Source organism: Candoia aspera, chromosome 6, assembly GCF_035149785.1.
Source record: "Candoia aspera isolate rCanAsp1 chromosome 6, rCanAsp1.hap2, whole genome shotgun sequence".
NCBI classification, from domain to species: Eukaryota; Metazoa; Chordata; class Lepidosauria; order Squamata; family Boidae; genus Candoia; species Candoia aspera.
The window spans coordinates 681671-704459 of record NC_086158.1 but is presented as its reverse complement, the minus strand read 5'-3'; the positions used below and the strand labels follow the sequence as shown (position 1 = coordinate 704459).

The window sequence follows — 22789 nt, the reverse complement described above, 5'->3', positions numbered from 1 at the left end:
GTACAACACACTATGGCACAAAACATAACCAGGGTTAAGATGAATCCAGCTTTTCATGTTGTGCGAATACAACTGTAGGTGTTCCCCAACCTGATTAAGCCATGGAGTGGTCAAAGGATGTGACTCTAAATTGCTCTCCCATGTCAAATGCCAGCAGGACTTAGCCTGCAACAGGCCAGCTATTCACACTCTGGGTCTCTGCTTCAGAACCATTTTCGGGGGAGAGAGAGACAGAAGGCAGAGCCCCTGAGGAGCCAGGAGCCTCTTTCCAGCATGATCCCCATCTTCTGAAGAACCCTCCATGATGGCCTCCTTCCTGCAGTTCTACCACCCTTTCAGCCCCTAATCCCAGTGGTCCTTCTTTCCAGCTCTGAACAAAATTGCCACCGGATGTACTTGAGATAATCTGGCCAGATGCATCTGATTCCTAATTTTGCCATCTTCAGATGCAAGATTGTTGGATACATCATCAGCATTCACCAAATTCTTTCCTTCCTGGTGCAGAGAAGGGGGATCACCTGGTGTCCTACTTTCCATCTCTACAGTTCTGCCATTATGTCTACAAACGGGGCCAAGGCTGGAATTACCGAAGGCCCCACCCATTGGGACCGTCCAGGCTAATTACTCTGGCTTGTGCCCAGCGGCTCTGGAAAGCCCTGCGCCTTCTGACGGAGACGGGTGCAGGTAGATGTAGATAATGCGAATTGTTGCCAGTCGTTCAACTCCCCGCTTTCCCCTGCCTCCTCTTCTCCTGTTTTGCCAGTCAATTGTTTTGTTCAAATAAATGAACCTCAAGCCATGTTTTTGGCTGGCTGAGCTGAGTCACAGGCGAGCTTGCTCTGATCTGAAATATGCTGGGTGCAAACCAAGCTGGAAATTGGTCACATCAATTTCCTACAACGATTCCAAAGGAACAGCAATTAAGGGCTGCATTTAAGCAGGGTGTTATCAGCCAACCAACAATGGATCTGAACTCAGATACAAGTCATCGGCTTAATTCACCCAGGGTACTGCCAACAGGTAATTGAAGACTCGGGGTAGCAATTCAAATGGCCACCCAACTGGCTCGGCAAGGCCAGAAAAAGACTCCGTGTTGCATTTGCACAATGCACGAAGTGTAGCTATTGCTGACCTCAGTTGTGCAAAGAGAAACAGGCGTGCCAGTACAGCAACTGTTTTCTCACGCTGCTTTCTGTTTGCAGAAGGAACATTAAGCATTAAGCAGGAAAGATCCGTGAATGGGCAACAGGTTAATGCAGATCACTGCGGAGGGATTTGTAACCTTGCCTATCCTGGAGAGCGTCTCAGTACAGTACTCCCTTTTGATAGCCCGAAGGTTGTGTTTTCCACCCATCACATTCAAGGTTCTTCATGGGATTGTAATGATAGATGAAATAGATTCTCTCTTCTGTGGTGGCACAGAAACGCCCTCCCCAGAAGCTCGACTAGTGCCCACCTTTCAGCACCAGATAAAGACCTTTCTTTTTTCCCAGGCTTTTTAACTGCCCTTTGATTGCATTTTAATTCATGTTATTTCACTTTTTGAATGACCTCCTTCCAGTTGTCTAGTTTATATGGTGTTTTTATTTTGCATTTTAATGTGCATGTCTTTATTCAAGTTGTTTTTTTAGCACTCTTTATTGTAAAGCATGCATTATTGTATTTTTCGCCCAGAAAATTTTGGCTGTTGGGTGAGTTTATAAATAATTAAAGCAAGCTATGAATATAAAATCAGTGAAAGGCACAGATTCAGTCTGATTACCATGTGAAAATGAAGAGTGGAGAGACAACAGGAAAATCAAAGAGGTAAAAAAAGATTCCAGAAATTGTAAAGAAGAACAGCTCCAGGTGGCTTCAAGCTAAGTTTTTATGCCAGTCGGAGAAAGACGGAACATGAAACCCCAGGCAGCAAGACTTTCGCCAATGGGCACGAAAGAGCAAAGAAAGAGATCTCAATCAAGGAAGTGAAGAAACAGGAAAATCACAAGGAAAGAAGGAACAAGACCTCTTTCCAGGAAGTGAACAGAAATCACAGGGAAGAGGAACACTCAGGAATAATCATGGGAGGGAGCTCAGAGAGGCAAAGGAGATGAAAGGAAAGATCTTTAAAAAAATACTGGAAGCTTTTGCAAACAGGATTGCAGATTGACAAACATTTCTGGAGAAAAGCTAAGAACCAACTTCCCTAGAAACTGGCACAACAGGGAGAAACCCAGCCACCAAACCCGCAATTGACTCCACTAAAGCGGGAGGCAAACAAGGGGTGTCAGCTCAGAGTAAACGAATAAGGAGCAAGAGGGTGAGGCCCAGAAGTTGGAGAACTCGGTTTCTGTCCCTGTCCTAAGGAGGAGGATGCACAAACGACCAACCATTCCACAGAACGCCGTCCTTTCAGGGAAGGGAGAGCCAGTCTGGTCTAGTGGTTAAGGCAGTATTTCTCAACCTCGGCCACTTTAAGACGTGTGGACAGAATTGCCCAGCCAGCATATGAGAAACCCTGGGTTCAGGCACCAGGCCAGAAACCGGGAGGCCGTGAGTTCCAGTCCTGCTTTGGGCACGAAGCCAGCTGGGTGGCCGCGGGCCAGTCCCTCTGTCTCAGCCCTAGGAAGCAGGCAATGGCAAACCACTTTTGAAAAAACTTGCCAAGAAAACTGCAGGGACTTGTTTGGGCAGTCTCCAAGAATCAGAGACAATGGAACAGATTTTTTTGAAAAAAAAAAAAAAGCAGGGGGAAGTAACTAACCACAAAAGCTGACTTGTGCCAAGCTGTGTTTTATTAACTGTATATTCTGACTCTTCAGCAAAGCATCGTTACCTTGTCGTGGTGCTGGAGCTTGAGCACCTCAACGATGCCATGAGCTAAACCGTGAACGGCCACCCAAGACGGGAAGGTCATGACAGAGAGGTCAGACTAAATGCGATCCCTGGGGAAGGTAATGGCAACCCACCCCAGTATTCTTGCCGTGAAAACTCAATGGATCAGTACAACCAGAGATATGTCGGTATACCATCGGAAGATGAGACCCCCAGGTCGGAAGATGGTCAAAATGCTACTGGGGAGGAACAGAGGATGAGTTCAACTAGCCCCAGACGTGATGACGCAGCTAGCTCAAAGCCGAAAGGACGGCTAGCGGCCGACGGTGCTGGTGGTGAACGGTGAATCCGATGTTCTAAGGATCGACACACCATTGGAACCTGGAATGTAAGATCTATGAGCCAGGGCGAATTGGATGTGGTTCTTGGTGAGATGTCAAGGTTAAAGATGGAGATTTTGGGCGTCAGTGAACTGAAATGGACTGGAATGGGCCACTTCACATCAAACGACCACCAGATCTACTACTGTGGACAAGAGGACCACAGAAGAAATGGAGTAGCCTTCATAATTAATAGTAAAGTGGCTAAAGCAGTGCTTGGATACAATCCAAAAAACGATAGAATGATCTCAATTCGAATTCAGGGCAAGCCATCTAACATCACAGTGATCCAAATATACGCCCCAACCACAGATGCTGAAGAAGCTGAAGTAGAGCAGTTCTATGAGGATCTGCAGCACCTGCTGGACAACACGCCTAAAAGAGATGTTATTTTCATCACGGGAGACTGGAATGCTAAGGTGGGCAGTCAAATGACACCTGGAATTACAGGTAAGCATGGCCTGGGAGAACAAAACGAAGCAGGACATAGGCTGATAGAATTTTGCCAAGAAAACTCACTCTGCATAACAAACACTCTCTTCCAACAACCTAAGAGACGGCTTTATACATGGACTTCACCAGATTGACTACATCCTTTGCAGCCAAAGGTGGCGGACATCTATACAGTCGGTAAAAACAAGACCTGGAGCTGACTGTAGTTCAGATCATGAACTTCTTCTTGCACAATTTAGGATCAGACTAAAGAGATTAGGGAAGACCCACAGATCAGCTAGATATGAGCTCACTAATATCCCTAAGGAATAGGCAGTGGAGGTGAAGAATAGATTTAAGGGACTGGACTTAGTAGATAGGGTCCCGGAAGAACTCTGGACAGAAGTTGGCAGCATTGTTCAGGAGGCGGCAACAAAATACATCCCAAAGAAAGAGAAAACCAAGAAGGCAAAATGGCTGTCTGCTGAGACACTAGAAGTAGCCCAAGAAAGAAGGAAAGCAAAAGGCAACAGTGATAGGGGGAGATATGCCCAATTAAATGCAAAATTCCAGAGGTTAGCCAGAAGAGATAAGGAATTATTTTTAAACAAGCAATGCGCGGAAGTGGAAGAAGACAATAGAATAGGAAGGACAAGAGACCTCTTCCAGAAAATTAGAAACATTGGAGGTAAATTCCAGGCAAAAATGGGTATGATCAAAACAAAGATGGCAAGGACCTAACAGAAGAAGAAGAGATCAAGAAAAGGTGGCAAGAATATACAGAAGACCTGTATAGGAAGGATAACAATATCGGGGATAGCTCTGATGGGGTGGCCAGTGAGCTAGAGCCAGACTGTAATGGTTGCCTAATCCCAAATATTCAGTCTCACAAGCCCGGGCTTAAAGATAACTGATTTATTAAAGGAATAGTATGCAAATACAGAGAAAGCTGGGAATGAGCAAAAGCGCGCCAAATACAAACTTAAAAGCCTTGCTTCCAACCCAGTCCCGCCCCGAGCGCTCGTTAGCAACCACCCCCTCCCAGGTGCTAGCAACCGTTACATCTGCCTGGGAAAGTAACCTTGAACAGCACTGCAAACCCAAACATACATTCCAAAGTAGCAAAATAAAGAACACAGCAATAATGGAAAATACCAGCAAACGTTCAAGCATGTAAGACACGGATTAACGGTTTGACATGTGAAACGTTACGATGTTAACAGAACATTGAAATGGTGAACATGACACAGACATCCTGAAGAGTGAGGTTGAGTGGGCCTTAAGAAGCATTGCTAATAACAAGGCAGCAGGAGACGACGGCATCCCAGCTGAACTGTTCAAAATCTTGCGAGATGATGCTGTCAAGGTAACGCATGCTATATGCCAGCAAATTTGGAAAACACAAGAATGGCCATCAGATTGGAAAAAATCAACTTATATCCCCATACCAAAAAAGGGAAACACTAAAGAATGTTCAAACTATCGAATAGCGGCACTCATTTCACATGCCAGTAAGGTAATGCTCAAGATCCTGCAAGGTAGACTTCAACAATTCATGGAGCGAGAATTGCCAGATGTACAGCTGGGTTTAGAAAAGGAAGAACTACGGACCAAATTGCCAATATCCGCTGGATAATGGAAAAAGCCAGGGAGTTTCAGAAAAACCTCTATTTCTGTTTTATTGACTATTCTAAAGCCTTTGACTGTGTGGACCATCACAAATTGTGGCAAGTTCTTAGTGGTATGGGGATACCAGGTCATCTTGTATGCCTCCTGAAGAATCTGTATAACGACCAAGTCGCAACAGTAAGAACAGACCACGGAACAACGGACTGGTTTAAGATTGGGAAAGGAGTACGGCAGGGCTGTATACTTTCACCCTACCTATTCAACTTGTATGCAGAACACATCATGCAACATGCTGGGCTTGAGGAATCCAAGGCTGGAGTTAAAATCGCTGGAAGAAACATTAACAATCTCATGGACCAATCGCTGGAAGAAACATTAACAATCTCAATGGACCAGCCCACGCCAGAGCTTCCTGTCGGTCGTCAACACCCCCAGCTCCCCCAGGGACGAGTCCGTCACCTCTAGAATATCATCCATCCACCTTGCCCTTGGTCGGCCCCTCTTCCTTTTGCCTTCCACTCTCCCTAGCATCAGCATCTTCTCCAGGGTGTCCTGTCTTCTCATTATGTGGCCAAAGTATTTCAGTTTTGCCTTTAATATCATTCCCTCAAGTGAGCAGTCTGGCTTTATTTCCTGGAGGATGGACTGGTTTGATCTTCTTGCAGTCCAAGGCACTCTCAGGATTTTCCTCCAACACCACAGTTCAAAAGCATCAATCTTCCTTCGCTCAGCCTTCCTTATGGTCCAGCTCTCGCAGCCATATGTTACTACAGGGAACACCATTGCTTTAACTATGCAGGGCTTTGTTGTCAGTGTGATGTCTCTGCTCTTAACTATTTTATCAAGATTTGTCATTGCTCTTCTCCCAAGGATTAAGCGTCTTCTGATTTCCTGACTGCAGTCAGCATCTGCAGTAATCTTTGCACCTAGGAATACAAAGTCTTTCACTGCTTCTACGTTTTCTCCCTCTATTTGCCAGTTATCAATCAAGCTGGTTGCCATAATCTTGGTTTTTTTGAGGTTTAGCTGCAAGCCAGCTTTTGCACTTTCTTCTTTCACCTTCATCATAAGGCTCCTCAGTTCCTCTTCGCTTTCAGCCATCAAAGTGGTATCATCTGCATATCTGAGATTGTTAACGTTTCTTCCAGTGATTTTAACTCCAGCCTTGGATTCCTCAAGCCCAGCATGTCGCATGATGTGTTCTGCATACAAGTTGAATAGGTAGGGTGAGAGTATACAGCCCTGCCGTACTCCTTTCCCAATCTTAAACCAGTCCGTTGTTCCGTGGTCTGTTCTTACTGTTGCTACTTGGTCGTTATACAGATTCTTCAGGAGGCAGACAAGATGACTTGGTATCCCCATACCACTAAGAACTTGCCACAATTTGTGATGGTCCACACAGTCAAAGGCTTTAGAATAGTCAATAAAACAGAAATAGAGGTTTTTCTGAAACTCCCTGGCTTTTTCCATTATCCAGCGGATATTGGCAATTTGGTCCCTAGTTCCTCTGCCTTTTCTAAACCCAGCTGTACATCTGGCAATTCTCGCTCCATGAACTGCTGAAGTCTACCTTGCAGGATCTTGAGCATTACCTTACTGGCATGTGAAATGAGTGCCGCTGTTCAATAGTTTGAACATTCTTTAGTGTTTCCCTTTTTTGGTATGGGGATATAAGTTGATTTTTTCCAATCTGATGGCCATTCTTGTGTTTTCCAAATTTGCTGGCATATAGCATGCATTACCTTGACAGCATCATCTCACAAGATTTTGAACAGTTCAGCTGGGATGCCGTCGTCTCCTGCTGCCTTGTTATTAGCAATGCTTCTTAAGGCCCACTCAACCTCACTCTTCAGGATGTCTGGCTCTAGCTCACCGACCACACCGTCAAAGCTATCCCCGATATTGTTATCCTTCCTATACAGGTTTTCTGTATATTCTTGCCACCTTTTCTTGATCTCTTCTTCTTCTGTTAGGTCCTTGCCATCTTTGTTTTTGATCATACCCATTTTTGCCTGGAATTTACCTCCAATGTTTCTAATTTTCTGGAAGAGGTCTCTTGTCCTTCCTATTCTATTGTCTTCTTCCACTTCCACGCATTGCTTGTTTGAAAATAATTCCTTATCTCTTCTGGCTAACCTCTGGAATTTTGCATTTAATTGGGCCTATCTCCCCCTATCACTGTTGCCTTTTGCTTTCCTTCTTTCTTGGGCTACTTCTAGTGTCTCAGCAGACAGCCATTTTGCCTTCTTGGTTTTCTCTTTCTTTGGGATGTATTTTGTTGCCGCCTCCTGAACAATGCTGCCAACTTCTGTCCAGAGTTCTTCCGGGACCCTATCTACTAAGTCCAGTCCCTTAAATCTATTCTTCACCTCCACTGCATATTCCTTAGGGATATTAGTGAGCTCATATCTAGCTGATCTGTGGGTCTTCCCCAATCTCTTCAAGCATACTCACTTGCTAAATATTTGCTATTACAATTTGTACTCTCGCTACACTCAGGAGCTCCGTGCTAAAACAAGCGATGATGTTCTTCTCCAGGGCATTACACAGAATGGAACTCCTCTGTGGCAGTGCAACAAGGAATGACTTTTAATACAACCCAAATCAAAATCTTCCCGCAAAACTCCAACCTGTGCATTTTTACCGTGGTACCCATGTATGAAGTCACGAAGAGTCGGAAGCGACTGAACGAATAAACAACAAAAAACCCATGCATTAATGGACACTTGACTGGGCTCACGCAATATCCTTCACCCTGTTAATGAATTCATCCATTTCCTGGATTCATGCAATATTTTGAACCATAGAACAACAAATAGGCTACATGGGTGTGCAAGACAGAAAGTGGGTGAGATTCTGTGCATTACCTTCCCAAAAAATAAATTACAGTAGATTCTCAGTTAAGCAGAACTCAAGCAACCGGCACAAAAATTGAACCAGAAAAGAACCGGCACTCTCAAGCAACCAGAAAAAAAATCTGTATCTCTCTGCTGCCATCTAGTGGGTATTAGGGTTTAATAGTAACTCTCAAGCAACCAGCAACTACGTTGTAATGCAGCGTCTGGAAAGGACAGCACTCCCACACATACAACCCAAAGTAAGGATCCAGTATGTAGATGACACTTTTGTCCTAATACAAAAGAAACAACTGGAAGAAACCCACAAAACCATCAATAACATCTTTAATGGAATAACATTCACAAAGGGAGGAAGAAAACAACTAACTACCATTCCTGGACATCCTCATCAGTAGAGGAAATGATGGTAAATTAGAAACACAAGTCTACCGGAGAGCTACCCACACCAACCAAGTGCTCCATTACCAGAGTAACAACCCAACCTCCCACAAGAGAAGCTGTGTAAGAACATTGTTCAGACGAGCACTTATACACTGCAGCAACCCCGAACACCAGAAAAAGGGAAAAGATCATCTGTACAGCATCTTCCAACAAAATGGATACCTGCTCAACTTTATCAAAAAGTGCCTCACCACCCAACCCACTGCAACCCAACCAACAGAAGCTACAGAAAGGATAACACTGCCATACATCAGAAACATCTCAGAAACCACCAACAGACTGTTACAACCGCACGGCATCACCGTAGCACATAAACCAACTAAAACTCTTCAAAACCTATTAAGCAACCCAAAAGACCCAACAGCCCAAGAGAAAAAAACAGGAGTTATTTACAACATACAATGCAAAGACTGTAACAGCCACTATGTAGGACATGTTGAGGTTTTCCTACTAATAGATTAAGACTGCTATTGTATCAAATCATTTTGGCCAGGTGAAGGGGTTGTATTAGATTGTCTCCTCTCACGTGCTTCATGCAAATTAGCCTTGGGGAGGAATCCTGCCTGGACTTGTTCTTACTTCCTCTTTTTCTCTCTGCTGGAAATGTAGCTCAGCAAGGCTTGCTCCAAAGGGAGCTACGTACTTTAAATGTTTTTGCTTTTGTTTTTGCTTTCTGTAAATAAATTATTTTTATAGAAATGCTTGGTGTGTGACTTTTTTTGACCTCTCCTGGGCTAAAGGCTTTCCCAGCATCTGCCAACAGGTTATGTGCCCAGTAAGGTAAAGGTAAAGGTTTCCCTTGACGTAAAGTCCAGTCGAGTCCGACTCTAGGGGGCGGTGCTCATCTCCGTTTCTAAGCCTTGGAGCCGGCGTTGTCCATAGGACACTTCCGGGTCATGTGGCCAGCATGACTCACGGAACGCCGTTACCTTCCCGCCGAAGCGGTACCAATTAATCTACTCACATTTGCATGTTTTCAAACTGCTTGGTGTGCAGGAGCTGGGATTAACAACGGGAGCTCACCCCGCTGCGCGGTTTCGAACCGCCAACCTTCCGATCGACAGCTCAGCGGTTTAACCCGCAGCGCCACCGCGTCCCTGTGCCCAGTAAACAACGCAGTAAAACCCAGAGAGAAAAGAGAGATCAGCTCCACACCTCGTGCACAATTTAAAGGCAGGTAGCAAAGACCTGTGAAGATTTTCTTTGGAGCCACCTGGAGATTTTCCAGCAACTGCCGGTCTGCAGGACTTAGAAGCTAGCTGAGGTGACTTGCAAAAGAAGGAAGAAGCCATGGCTACCTCCCAGCCCTCAGCGATGCCTCTGGAGCGCCTATCAGAGACCAACTATTTGAATTGGGCCCTGAAGATGGAAATGTATCTTCGCAGAGAGGATCTTTGGCTGCCAATTGGTGAGCAAACCCCCCAAAATCCCAATGCTGAATGGCTGAGACAGGATGAGCGGGCTAGAGCCACCATTATCTTGGGAGTTGAGGACAATCAGCTAGTCCACGTGCGAGGCATGCAGTCTGCAAAGCAACTTTGGGACGCTTTGAGAGACTTATATGTAAAGGCAACAGCAGGGAGTAAAGTTACTCTGACGAAAAAGCTGTACAGAGCCTACCTTGCAGAAGGAGATAGCCTTCCTGAGCACCTGCATTTTATTCAGCAGCTGTTTGTTGAGTTGCAGGAGAGAGGAATGGAATTTACACCTCTCACAAAATCATATATCCTCCTGTCCTCACTAAATGAAACGTGGGACACGCTGATTTGTACCCTGGAGGCTATGCCTGAAGCAGACCTCACCCCATCGTATGTTACACAGCGCTTACTCGCTGAATGGGAGAAGAGAGAGGAAAGATCCCCCCCCCATCTCTTCTGGAAAGCTGCAAGACCAGAAAATAAGGGAAAAGAAGGGAAAGGAACCTGAGGCCACAGCGCTAGCAAGCCAGAGATGCTTCACTTGTGGTTCAGCTGGACATTTGCAAAGAGACTGTGCCATGAGACCCAAGAGTAGAAAGACAGAGCAGAAGAACACAAGGGCAACACAGAAGAAGGCTCTTCAGACAACCCAAATTGCACAGGTTGCTGAGAAGGGTAATTCTGATGTATGGGTGTTAGATTCTGGGGCCAGTTGTCATTTATGTAATTGTAAAAGCTCTTTTGTGTCACTGTCTAAAACTGAAAGACAAAGTGTATCTTTGGCTGATGGGTCTGTGACCAAAATTATGGGACAAGGTGACTTGTATTTATCCAGCTTAGGAGAAACTGTAAAAGGTCTGTTGTATGTGCCAAATTTACAATCAAACCTTTTATCTGTGGCACAATTGGCTGCAACAGGGTATATCATAACATTTAAGAAAAATGGTTGTGAGATACGTAAAAATGGGAAATTGTGTGCTACTGGTATGTTAAAAGACTCCTTGTACATTGTGCAAAATGCAAGGAAGCCAAGCTGCAAGGCTGCAGTTGGCAACACACCATATCATGACCAATGTGTACACCTGATGCACAGGAGATTTGGTCATGCTAATTTCAAGTATATAGCACAAATGCCACAGCTGTGTGCTGACCTAAAGATAAAACCCTGTGATAAATACTTAGACTGTGTAGTTTGCAAAGAAAGCAAAACACTAAAAGCTCCTGTGAGTAAGCACAGTGACAGAGTTACAACTAGACCTTTGGAAATTGTACACTCTGACATTATTGGTCCTTTTGCTCCAAGTCTTGGACAAGCAAGGTATGCAATGACCATCATTGATGATTTCTCAAGATACACATTTATCTACACCTTAAAACATAAAGATGAGGCATTTGAGAAATTTAAAAGTTTTGTGACATGGGCAAATGGAAAATTCCCTAGGCCTGTATCTGCACTCCAATGTGATAGAGGAGGAGAATACCTTTCTCACAAATTCAGAAGGTTCCTAGTGGAAAAAGGGATAGAACAAATTCTTTCTAACCCGTACACCCCTCAGCAAAATGGTGTTGCTGAAAGAAAGGGCAGAACCTTGCAAAATGCGATGGAATGCATGTTAAAAGATTCACGATTATGTTTTAAGTTCTGGGGAGAGGCAATATCGACTGCCACTTATGTTCAGAACAGGTTGTATAACTCTGTGATTCAGGACACTCCATTCCATTTGTTTTATGGTGTGAAACCAAAGGTAAGCCATCTTAGAGTGTTTGGTAGCACTGGATGGGTTCACATTCCAAAACAGCAGAGAAGGAAAGGAGGCCCCACAACAAAGAAAGCCATCTTTGTTGGCTATGAACAAAGCCAGAGGAGCTACAGGTTCATAATGGGAGAGAAATTAATAATTAGCAAAAGCGCTTCTTTTGCTGAACAAAACTGGGGGAGATTAAATTCTAGCTCTCCAGTTGAACTGACCACCACAAGAGAACAGCAAGGACTTGCTGATGGTGATCTTTTGCCTGATGAGGACATTAAACCAGAAAAGCAAACTGAAGATCTGTCTGATGAGACAGATGCTTCTCAGGAAAGTGATAGGAGTCAAAATTTAAGCCCTGTATTACCTCGCAGATCTCAGAGGAGTAATAAAGGCGTTCCTCCATCACATTTTCAGGCTGAAACAGTAAAGGCTTTTCACATATTCACAGAACCTGAGTCTTTAGAACAAGTGAATGCTTTACCACCTGAGATTGCACAAAATTGGCATTCTGCCATGCAACAGGAATTAGCATCCTTGAAAGAAAATAAAACATGGAAACTGGTAAATCTACCTCCCAATGAACGCTGTCTGGGTTGTAGATGGGTTTTCAAACTGAAAAGGGATGCTGATGGCAAAATCCAAAAATATAAAGCAAGGTTGGTTGCAAAAGGGTTCACTCAAAGGAAAGATTTAGACTATGACAAGACTTTTGCACCAGTTACTAAAGGTGAATCAATTAGATTACTGTTAAAAGTTGCTGCACTCAAGGGAATGTCAGTTAACCACTATGACATTCAAACTGCATTTCTCTATGGTGATTTAGACCACAGATTATACATGCAGCAACCCCCTGGCTATGAAAAAGGGGAGAATCTAGTCTGTGAACTGCAGAAGTCAATCTGTGGGTTAAAACAAGCTGCTAGATCCTGGAACCAAAAAGTAGATGAAAAACTGCAGAATTTTGGTTTTGAAAAAGGAAAAGCAGATCCCTGTGTATATATGAAGAAGGACAAACAAGGCTGTATGTATCTGTGCATTTATGTTGATGATTTGCTGCTGTTCACATCAACAGAAAAACAAAGGCTTGATTTTGAAGCCTGCATGAAAAGCCATTTCACATTAAAAAGCCTTGGAATTATAATAACCTAGGTTTGGAAAAACACAGGAAGAAGAATGGTAGCTTTCTGTTGAACCAAAGGGGAGATAATGGTAAAGTAATGTGAATGGAAAGACATATAAAGGTGTCAGAGAAGATTGGTTATGCATCTTAATCTGTAGTGTAAAAAGGGGAGTGTTGAGGTTTTCCTACTAATAGATTAAGACTGCTATTGTATCAAATCATTTTGGCCAGGTGAAGGGGTTGTATTAGATTGTCTCCTCTCACGTGCTTCATGCAAATTAGCCTTGGGGAGGAATCCTGCCTGGACTTGTTCTTACTTCCTCTTTTTCTCTCTGCTGGAAATGTAGCTCAGCAAGGCTTGCTCCAAAGGGAGCTACGTACTTTAAATGTTTTTGCTTTTGTTTTTGCTTTCTGTAAATAAATTATTTTTATAGAAATGCTTGGTGTGTGACTTTTTTTGACCTCTCCTGGGCTAAAGGCTTTCCCAGCATCTGCCAACAGGACAGACAGGCAGAAGACTAGCAGAGGCATCCACAAACACAACTGGCAGTCAGAAGACATGATGAGAACTCCTTAATCTCACAGCACATGGACAGACTCAACCATAGTTTCAACTGGGAAACTGAGCAAGCTAAACCAAGCCAAATCCAAAAACGCTGGGGAATTCCTGGAAGCCTGGCACTCAGACAAAGCAGCCATCAACAGACACATAGAGGTAAACCACATTTACATACCATTCAGAAGAGACAATAGAAAAGCCAAAAGACCGGGACACTCCCTTGCCAGTAACTAACACACAGATATGCAAAAATCAACACCAGGATTAACACCAGAGGAACCATCAAACAGCACAATACCCCCTAATCCAGGAACTATTAACTCAGTCAATCAACCAAGCAGGAAACAGCAGCCCAATCAACTCCCAAGAAGAGAACAACACCCCCACCAACACAAGCAGGGCAAGCCACGGTCTATCAACTGAGAGCAAGGCCCCCTCCCTCATGTTGCCTAGTCAGGCAATGAAATGTCTGCAAGGAAACAATGCTCAGAGAGCACCCAGGACTCCACAGTTCAACCCTACAAATATTCACTTCCATTGGTAAAACACACTATATTCTAGCTTAACACAATGGCCTGATTCACACAACACATAAGATAATGGTTGGTGCCAGCAACACAATGAACTTCAAGCAATCTCACCCCTTTTAACCTCCTGATTGTCCAAATGGAGCCAAAATGCCATTAGGACAAAGGACAAAGGGGACTGACTCATTTCGAACAGGGTGTTTTTTTTTAAGGTTAACACATCTGGAGAGCGGGACAGCTGTTGGGCCTGCCTGGCAGATGCTGCTCCAAGCCAAGAGAGCTGGATGGGACCTGACTAAGTCTCTGTTTCTGCCCACATCTGTCCCTGGTACATAACAAGAGCATGGCCAAACTGCATTCCTTTTCCTGAAGGAGAAGAGTCACCCCCAAGAGAACCAGCATTTACTCTGCACCTCCATCGGTGGAGTCATTCATACAAGGAACCTCCCATCTTATGCACACTTGCTCACTCTGCTGTTGCTAAAGCATTCTGGACAGCCTCTGCTTGACATTCTCCAGTTAAGGGGAACACAGCACTTCATGTGGCAGCCTGTTCCACTGGCAGACAGCTCCTACAATTAGAAGGTTCTTCCTGGCACCTTGACGGAACCTGTTTCCTTGTGGGTTTAATCCATTGACTCTGGCCCTGCCCTTTGGACCAACAGAAAGTAAGCCCACTCCTTCTTCTGTGTGTGACCTCGCTTCAGACCTCGGAAGGCTGCTCTCATCTCTCCCCTTGATCCATTTCTCTGCAGGCTAAACATACCAGACCCTTCAACTCTTCTTCATAGCACTTGGTTTCCAGATACCTTGCCATCTTAGTAGCCCTCTTCTAAATATCCCCCAGGTCGCCCCCCTCCTTTTGGAGCTCAGGGCCCAGAACTGGACATGAGACTCCATGGGGTCTGAGCAGAGCAGAGCAGAGCAGAGCAGAGCAGGGGGTACCCTCACTTCCTGTAACCTGGACTCTGGGCTCCTGTCCGTGCGCCCCAAGAAAGCCGTGGTGTTCCTGGCCGCTTCAGCACTTCGCTGCTGACTCATCTTTATAGGAAGGGGGGCCAAGATGTGCAGTTTGGATCTTAGACTCCAGAATAAGCCACTCTCCAAATTATGTTCTCCCTATCACTGATCGAGGAGAAGAGAGGCAGAGCTCATACTGTGGAAACCCACAAATTCCAGCTGCAGAAGAAAAGCATCACATCACCCCACAGACACAGGCATGTGCCACTCCTGCAGAAAACCCAAATCGCAGAATTCTCCTCCACAAGGAGCTTCTGACAGCAGCAACGGGTGGGAAAGGGGTTTTCAAATATGGAAAAGTATCTTTATGCAGCTGAAAGGCAGCAAGTTGGTTTTGGGAGGGGGGGTTTGAAAGATTTGCATGAGCACTGAGCAGCTTGAACCAGAAAAATAAAGTGAACGAAACAGCCTCACTGTGGCATCCCTGGTGCTCTCTGAGCCTGGTCGTTTTCTTGCAGACGTTTCATTGCCAGACTAGGCAACAGCTTTGGTGCCTAGTGGGGAGTGGGGTTGTCAGATAGATTGTAGATGTTGTTGCTGAGTCTGGCAGTGAAGTGTCTGCAAGAAAACAACCAGGCTCAGAGAGCACCAAGGACGCCACAGTTCAACCCTGAGCTCCAGAGATTCGCTTCGATTGAAACAGCCTCAGTCAAGACACCTGGAATTGGGGGATTTGCTTGGAAAAGGACACGGATGGTGGGGACCAGAAATGGACCATGTTTCCAAGCTCTGCCAACTTCTCTTTTACCTCCTCATCCCCATCCCCATCCCCACCCACCCCGACCTCCACTCCCTGAAAAAAAGACCAGGAGAAGATTCCTGCCAAACTACCTCGTATCACAGGAGGGGAGCCCAAGATTGCCCCTACTCTTTAGGAGCTGTTCCTTCCACAGCTGCTTGGCCTCGAGGGGGAGCTGGCGGGCTGTGGGGTGGGCAGTGCCAGGCTAGCAGAAGCTAGTTCTGGAGCCCAGGGTTCCTATGGGGGCAGCTTTGGGGGTTCCTGGAAAACTGAACCAGGGTGGGGCTGGGGTACTGCTGCTCTTACCATCTCGCCCTCCTTCCCCTTGTTGAGCAGGGCATGCTGGGGGTCCATTGGAAGCCTCCTCCCCGTAGAAGCTGGCAGCGGCTGCTTGTGCCAGAGTGGCCTGCCTGGGAAGGAAGGCGATCACTACTTTAGCTACAAAAACCTGATCTCTGGGCAGGAACACTTCCTTGCTCATAATGCTGCCAGCAGCTTTTGAGAATTGTGGAATGCACCCCTTTGATTTTTGCAATACCCACAGGTGAGAAAACCTGTTCTGGTTGGCCAGCCTCCAGATGTTACATAAGCCCTTATGTGCATGAGGGTAGGTACAAACCTGAGCCACACGTGAGAGTGGGCCTTCAAACTTTAGTGAGTGGGTGCATTTGCCAGTCCTGCCCTCATAACTCCGTAGGTCTCTCCCTGCCTGGACTTCCATTCGCAGAACCCCCAGCCATTTGCCTTTGGCTGTGCAGGGAAGAGAGACATAGGGCACCATGCCCGGAGGCTCCAGCCTGGGCCTGGCTACAAGAGGTTCAGGCACTACAGGGCTGATGTTGCATGGCCTGGTGCGTGGCTGCAGATGCAGATGCCCCTTCGTTAAAGGGGTTCCAGGATTCAAGGAGAAAGAAGAGAACATGCCCTGGGGAGGAGGCAGGGCTGAGGGCCTGACTTGCCCTGAATGATGCTTTAGATGGGGAATCCTTGGTGCTCTCTGAGATTGGATGGTTGCTTGCAGACGTTTCATTGACCGACTAGGCAACATAATCAGTGCAAGAAGGGAGTGGGCCTTGCTCTCTGTTTATATACAGTCACTTGCCCAACCAGTGTGGGTGGAGGTGCTGTTCTCTCCTTGGCAGTCCCTTGATTAGGCTGTTGTTTACTGCTTGATTGTTTCTCTGAATTGGTAGTTCCTTGATTAGGGTATCGTTTGCTGCTTGATTGTCCATCTGGTGTTAATCCTGGTGTTAATCTTTGCATATCTGGGTGTTGATTGCTGGCGAGGAGGTTCTGGTCTTTTAGCTTTTCTGTTGTCTCTCCTGAATGGGGTGTAAATGCTGTTCACCTCTTTGTGCCCGTTGATGGCTGCCTTGCCTGAGTGCCAGGCTTCCAGGAATTCCCCAGCGCTTTTGGATTTGGCTCAGTCTAGGAAGCTCACCAGTTCCCAGTTGAAATGCGCTCTGCCGGTCTTCCGCCTGCCTGTCCTACACAGCGGCAGCTACAGTCCTTACACTGCATGTTGTAGATAACTCCTGTTTTTCCTTCTTGGGCTCCTGGTCTTTTGGTTTACTTTAAGATGTTCTGAAGGGTTTTGGTTGGTTTAGGTGCTACGGTGATGCCGTGTGGTTGTAACAGTCTGTTGGTGGTTTCTGAGATGTTTCTGATATATGGTGGTGGTATCCTTTTCATTGCTTCTGTTGGTTGGGTTGTAGTGGGTTGAGTGGTCAGGCACTTTTTGATAAAGTTGCGTGGGTGTCATATAAACAGAGAGCAAACCCCACTCAAATCGAGAACTGAATTTTAAATGGGCCACAGGTGATCTTTTTATACCTTTTCAGAACCCTTGTGGTTACCACCTGCCTAGCTCCTGACTGGTCAGATGACTGTGGTACGTCGCCCATCATCCCACTCAACTCATTGATTGGATGGTCCTCGATGGGCCACCTGGGGTCTGCTGCAAGTTTCCATGCCACTGCTTGGATCATCCTGGTACGGCCCTTGCTCTGCCAAGGGCTATTTTGCACTTTCATCCGCTGGTTCACATTCTCTAGCACACCTGCTGGATGCATCTTGTTCTCAATGTTGTTCCTTTATTGGGGGATTTGTGCTGTAGAAACAAGTAAACACCCTTCTCTTGTGTGCCAGTTGTGCCTGTCAGTGGATTGGGGGGTCCCGCTCACTGTCACTCATGCCCTAGTCACCTCCCAGCTGGACTAGACTAAGAAACCAATGCCATAAAGGTCTAACACTACTTTTACTGGAACAGCTGGAGTAGCAGAATCTTGCAGGTCTGAATATGCTTCCCCCTGCTTCACTTTATCTTCAGGTGAACTAGGGAGGGGCCTGCACGAGGTGTTTTCTCACGTTACTTTCTTGGCCCGGGCTCAAGCCCCTCTTACCTGAGTGTTGCCTTGGTGGTGGATGTTCCGTTCGCACTGCCCTCTACTGTGGGGATGGGAGGTTGTTCAAGAGGGCAGACCCACACAGAGAAAGCATGCCTCCTGGGTCCCATCAGATGGCACTGTTGCAGGGAAGGGACCTGAAGCACAACCATGCTCTTGGAGCATTTGGACAGGTGAATACCATGGAGGAGGGGTGGTCCCACATATAATCCAGTGCTGTGCCATGTTGGTCTTTACCTGAATTTTAGGCTTGAATTGCACCCAGAAGCCTATAGGAATGTGTCTTGTGAAGTTGTGGAATCAAAATGCAGGACCCAAAGCAAATAATCAAGGCAAATGGCAGTATTTATCAAACAGGGCACACTAAAGGGGGCCACACCTACCGACAAAAGAGAGGCACTGATATTTGTACATTTCAGGAAAGGAAATGATGCATGCATACATTTTCATAAGTAAGCAGAAACCTCCCACCCTTCTGGCTTCAGAGAGAACCATCATTTTAGTGAGAAGTAACAGGTCAGCAGGCGGGGGCAATTTAGGAGTGCCAGTGGCAGGAAGGAGGATACATTCTTCCTTGGCATCTGGCAACAGATGCATGGGTTGCCGTGGGAAGGTCCAGGTAAGATTTGCAAGAAGTTGGGGTAAAAAGCCAGCTTCAAGGCTCAGAGCAAATTCCGTATGTTTCTATTTGGTTTAACCTGTCCCATTCCCTGGAAAACTTATTTTCCTCGCAAAGTAGTCATGCTCCATGGGCATACCGCCGAGATGCATCCAGAACTACCTAGGGCACTGCATTCTGAGTCTATTGGAGCTTCTGGGCAATTTCTTTAGGGCTGACCTCCACACACGGTTGGTCCCAACCTTGCCTTGGACATTGGGGCTGAGATGGCTGAAGGGGGTGTGAATGGGAGCCTCTGACCTCTTCGTGTCAGGTTGGATTTTAATTGTGTTTATATGTTCTGTTTGGGGTTTGCTGTATGCATCCTGCAGTCACAGTGGTCGAGTTGGCCACGTAATTTTTTACAATAAATTATCAAACCAATAAACAAATAACAAGCAATGCTCAGCCGCGTCTTACTAAGCCCAGAACCACCCTCACACCCAGCCCTGTTTCTCCCCGAATTCCAGGCAGCCACCAATGCCTGGCAGTCACCCTGAGTCACCCGGGCTGGGATGGTGTCTCTGTGGGCCGAGGCCCGACGCCCTCCACACCCAGCACTGCCTCCCACGATGGGTGGCGTCCCTCTCCAGTTGCTGGGCACAGAGGGGCCTTTCCCACCAACTCCCCCCTCCTCGGTGCGTCTTCCTGCACGGACCAGTGCCACCCCTCAGGGTGGCATCTCCCACCAGCAGAATCTGGCATTTCCTCCCCTCAAAGGCTGGGGCTGGAGAGCTGCACACCTTTCCCTCCAGGTGATGCTGCAGAACTTAATCTCAGGCTTCCCTCCTGGCACACCACCTGGAGATAATCCCCAGCTTGAGTAACAGATGGACTGTTGCGCTCCTCTGGGGAGTTGCCCAGACTGCAGGGAAGAGCCACGCCTGCCTGCGGATGACTAACCGTTGCATCCCGGTTCTCCTTCTTCAGAGTTGCAAGAGCTGGGCTAACATCAGGCATTCTGTCTTTCCTTGGCCTCTTGCTGTCTCTGGCGTTTGGTCCAACGGGGAACCCTGAAGAAGCTGAAAGGCTCTCGTGGGTGCTGCATGAGCCCCTTCCCCTAAAAGTCCTGCATTGCCCAGAGCAACCCCATGAAGCACTGCGAATCTTTTCTTGTCATCAACTGTCAGCTGTCAGGAAATGCGCAGCAAGAAAAGGGAAGAAGAGGAAGAGGAGTGGGCTTGCCCCAGATGTCGCGGTTCCCCCCCCCCCCAGGGGTGCCTGTCTCCCTCTGCCGATCCCCCGCCCAAGACTGGTGCCCACAGGATGCCAGGAACTGGAGGAGAAGCTCTGATGCCAGCTGCTGGAGGGCATTTCCAGAGAGTGTCCTGGGAGAAGGTGGAGCGGCTGGAGGCATCTGGATACATGAGTTCATCAGACTGGAGGGGGAGAGCCCCACCCAGGAGAAAATAAAGGCTCTGCCTTCTCCCCAACCCAGTTACTTTCCTCGCACAAGGAACTAAGTGAGCCGAAGTCAGGCAGGGGGTCCCCATCTGGTGCAGGCTGCTGCTTGGGAGAAAGAGCTGTCTGGGAGCAGCAGCCTTTGTGGGAGGAGATCCTGCACACACACACACACACACAGAGAGAGAGAGAGAGAGAGAGAGAGAGAGAGAGAGAGAGAGAGAGATGCAAAACCACCTTCCCCACTGTTCGTGGCTCCCCCTCCCTGGCAGCCCCTGCCCTGATGCCCCCATGCGGAGCTCGGGCCCTTCATCCTGAGCCCTTGGGCCCTCAGCACAGCCACAGCCCCCCACCAGGAGAGTCTGCTAAAATAGATCCTTCCTCGACAGTACAAAACCCAGCCACCCCAAAGGATGCGTGTGTGTGTGTGTTGGGTGTTGGTGCAGCCATCCCCCCAGCCTGGGTAGGTTAACAATGAACAACGTCACGAAACATGAAAGTTGAAAGGAAGAAGGAGGACCAAAACGTTCCATCATAAACCACCAGGGAAAAAGGTCTGCCCGAACTGCTCCCAGTTCTTTGTCCCTTTTTTGTGAAAAAGATCCATCTGAATGTTCAGAGATAACACACTTGGTTGCAAATCAGCTGTAGATTTATCTTTTCTGTATTGTGTAACAATTGTTTTAGTGCCCTCCTGCACAAAATCCACAGTTTTGATTGATTCCGGAAAAACAGACACCTCCTCGACATGGAGAAGTCCGCCCTCCTCCTGACCGCCCCCTGGCAGACCGGGCAGCTGTTTTCAGGTGGCAACTCCTGCCGCCTGGGTCCCATTCCAGCCCACCCAAACGCCCCGAGACTCGCTTGTTCCTGGGTTACAGTGGCAGTGGTCCTCCTCTTGCTTGCCGCAGGCATCATCTGGCATGCGGCACTGGCAATGTGGTTGAGGACCTGGCCAGAGGTGGGCCTGTCCAGCTCCCCTGCTGCTGTGGGCATGACCCCTCCCTCTGGCCACTGGGCACTGCCTCCCTGGCCATGTTGGCTGTGGGTGGCAGGACAGGCCCAACACTCGGCTCCTGCAGAGGCCCTTTGCTGGCCCAGCCCCTTCTGTGGGTCTCATTGTAACAGGCTGCAAGAAGAACCGCAAGGGACAGGAGGAAGACAACGGCCTGATAAGAGAAACCTGAGTCCAAAGCAGGAATGTAACTGGAGGAAGCGTCTCCAAAGGGACCCTCCCTGTTCCCTGGAAAGTAAAGGCAAGCGGGAGAGACGTGCTTTCAGGCTTGCAAGATCCTGTTACTGCAACCCTACAACAAAGGTAGCATTAGTACTCGTGGCTTCGGTTTCCTGTCCGGACTACCTCAAAGGGCTGAAACTTATCAAGTCTTTTGGGGACTCTGGATATCCACATTTTAGTGCTAGACCTGGGTTTTTTAGTGAATTGGGAGGCAGTGACTGATAACAAGCCTGGTCTGCCCTTGAGCGGGGCCTTGGTCAGTCCAGTTCTTGTCATGTTCACTGTTTCAATGTGCACTGTACATCGTAGCGTTTCACATGCCATGGCGCTGACGCACGTTTCTGTTTGGGAGGGAGCTGCTGGGGGACCTTGTGCCAAGCTCTGTATCTGTGTTCGTTTCAGTGGAGTGTGTTTGGGTTCTGTGCTCGGCTCAAGGACTTTTCCTGCAGACCATCAGAAACCGTTAGGAGCGCCTGGGATTGTGAACTTGGGAAGACTCTACGGGGGGAGGGATTTCATTTGCACCGAGGGTTCTTAGTTTGATTTTGGCGCGCTTTCATCATTCTCAGTTTTCTTTGTGATCCTGCATACTATTCTTTAATAAATCAGATATCTTTGTACTTCTGCTTGTGAGTCTGAGAGTAATTCTAGAATAGGCAATCATCACAGTTCTGTTCTGAGGGACGCAGCACCTGGGGGGAGCCAGGGACGGCCACAGAGCCTGGCATCTAAAGAGAGGGCGGCCGGTCCTGACTTGAGAGCGTGACAGTCCTTCAAGACCCACAGAGAGGCCGATTCTGCCAGCTGCACACTGCTTGTTCGGTCATCAGTGGCTGCGTTAGGGGGTTTCCACTGCTTCTGCGGACCAGGAGAATCACACAGCTGCATTTTTTATGGTTTTTATCACTCAGAGAGGCACCGCTTTGCCCCTCCATTCCAGCCCTGTGACAAAGACAGAACTGGACACCCAGACAGCCTGGTCCTTCCCCTGCAGTGCTATTCAAAGACACAACTTGTTCATTATCCATCCCAAGTCACCCTGCCCCTCTCCACACCTGTGGTCTCTCAGCCGGTCTGTTTTGGGACACAGGTTTAGTGCTCTTTCAGAAAACCGTTAGGGTTTCCCCACAACCTGGTTGTGGTGAGGCAAAGTGCCTGGCTGGAGGACAAGGGCTGGGTCTGTGCCAAGGTCATGGATATTTTTTCAGTATGGCAGAATCAGGCAGCAAATCTTTTGCCAGTACGCCTTTCAGCCAGCAACCAAACTGGAGCCTAGCATTCTTTGTGCCCACCTGCTGTGCCCTCAGTCGTGCTACCTGTCCTCTAGAGAGCAGAGGTGTAGGCTTGAGGGACTGGGCTGGGACTGGGAGAGCCGGGTTCAAATCCTCCTCTGCTGTGGG

The 22789-nt window shown here is 47.3% G+C and overlaps 2 protein-coding genes across 2 annotated transcripts in view; both read right to left on the bottom strand.

Annotated features, from left to right (window-relative positions):
- The window catches only part of LOC134499797 (probable cation-transporting ATPase 13A5), a 31814-nt gene extending 31511 nt beyond the window's left edge, over positions 1–303 (bottom strand). The window contains exon 1 of the mRNA XM_063306641.1: positions 190–303. Within this exon, the coding sequence (XP_063162711.1) occupies positions 190–303 (114 nt within the window). The remainder of the gene's footprint in view (positions 1–189) is intronic.
- LOC134499535 (probable cation-transporting ATPase 13A4) overlaps positions 1–22789 on the bottom strand; it is a 180240-nt gene that overhangs the window by 116882 nt on the left and 40569 nt on the right. The window lies entirely within an intron of this gene.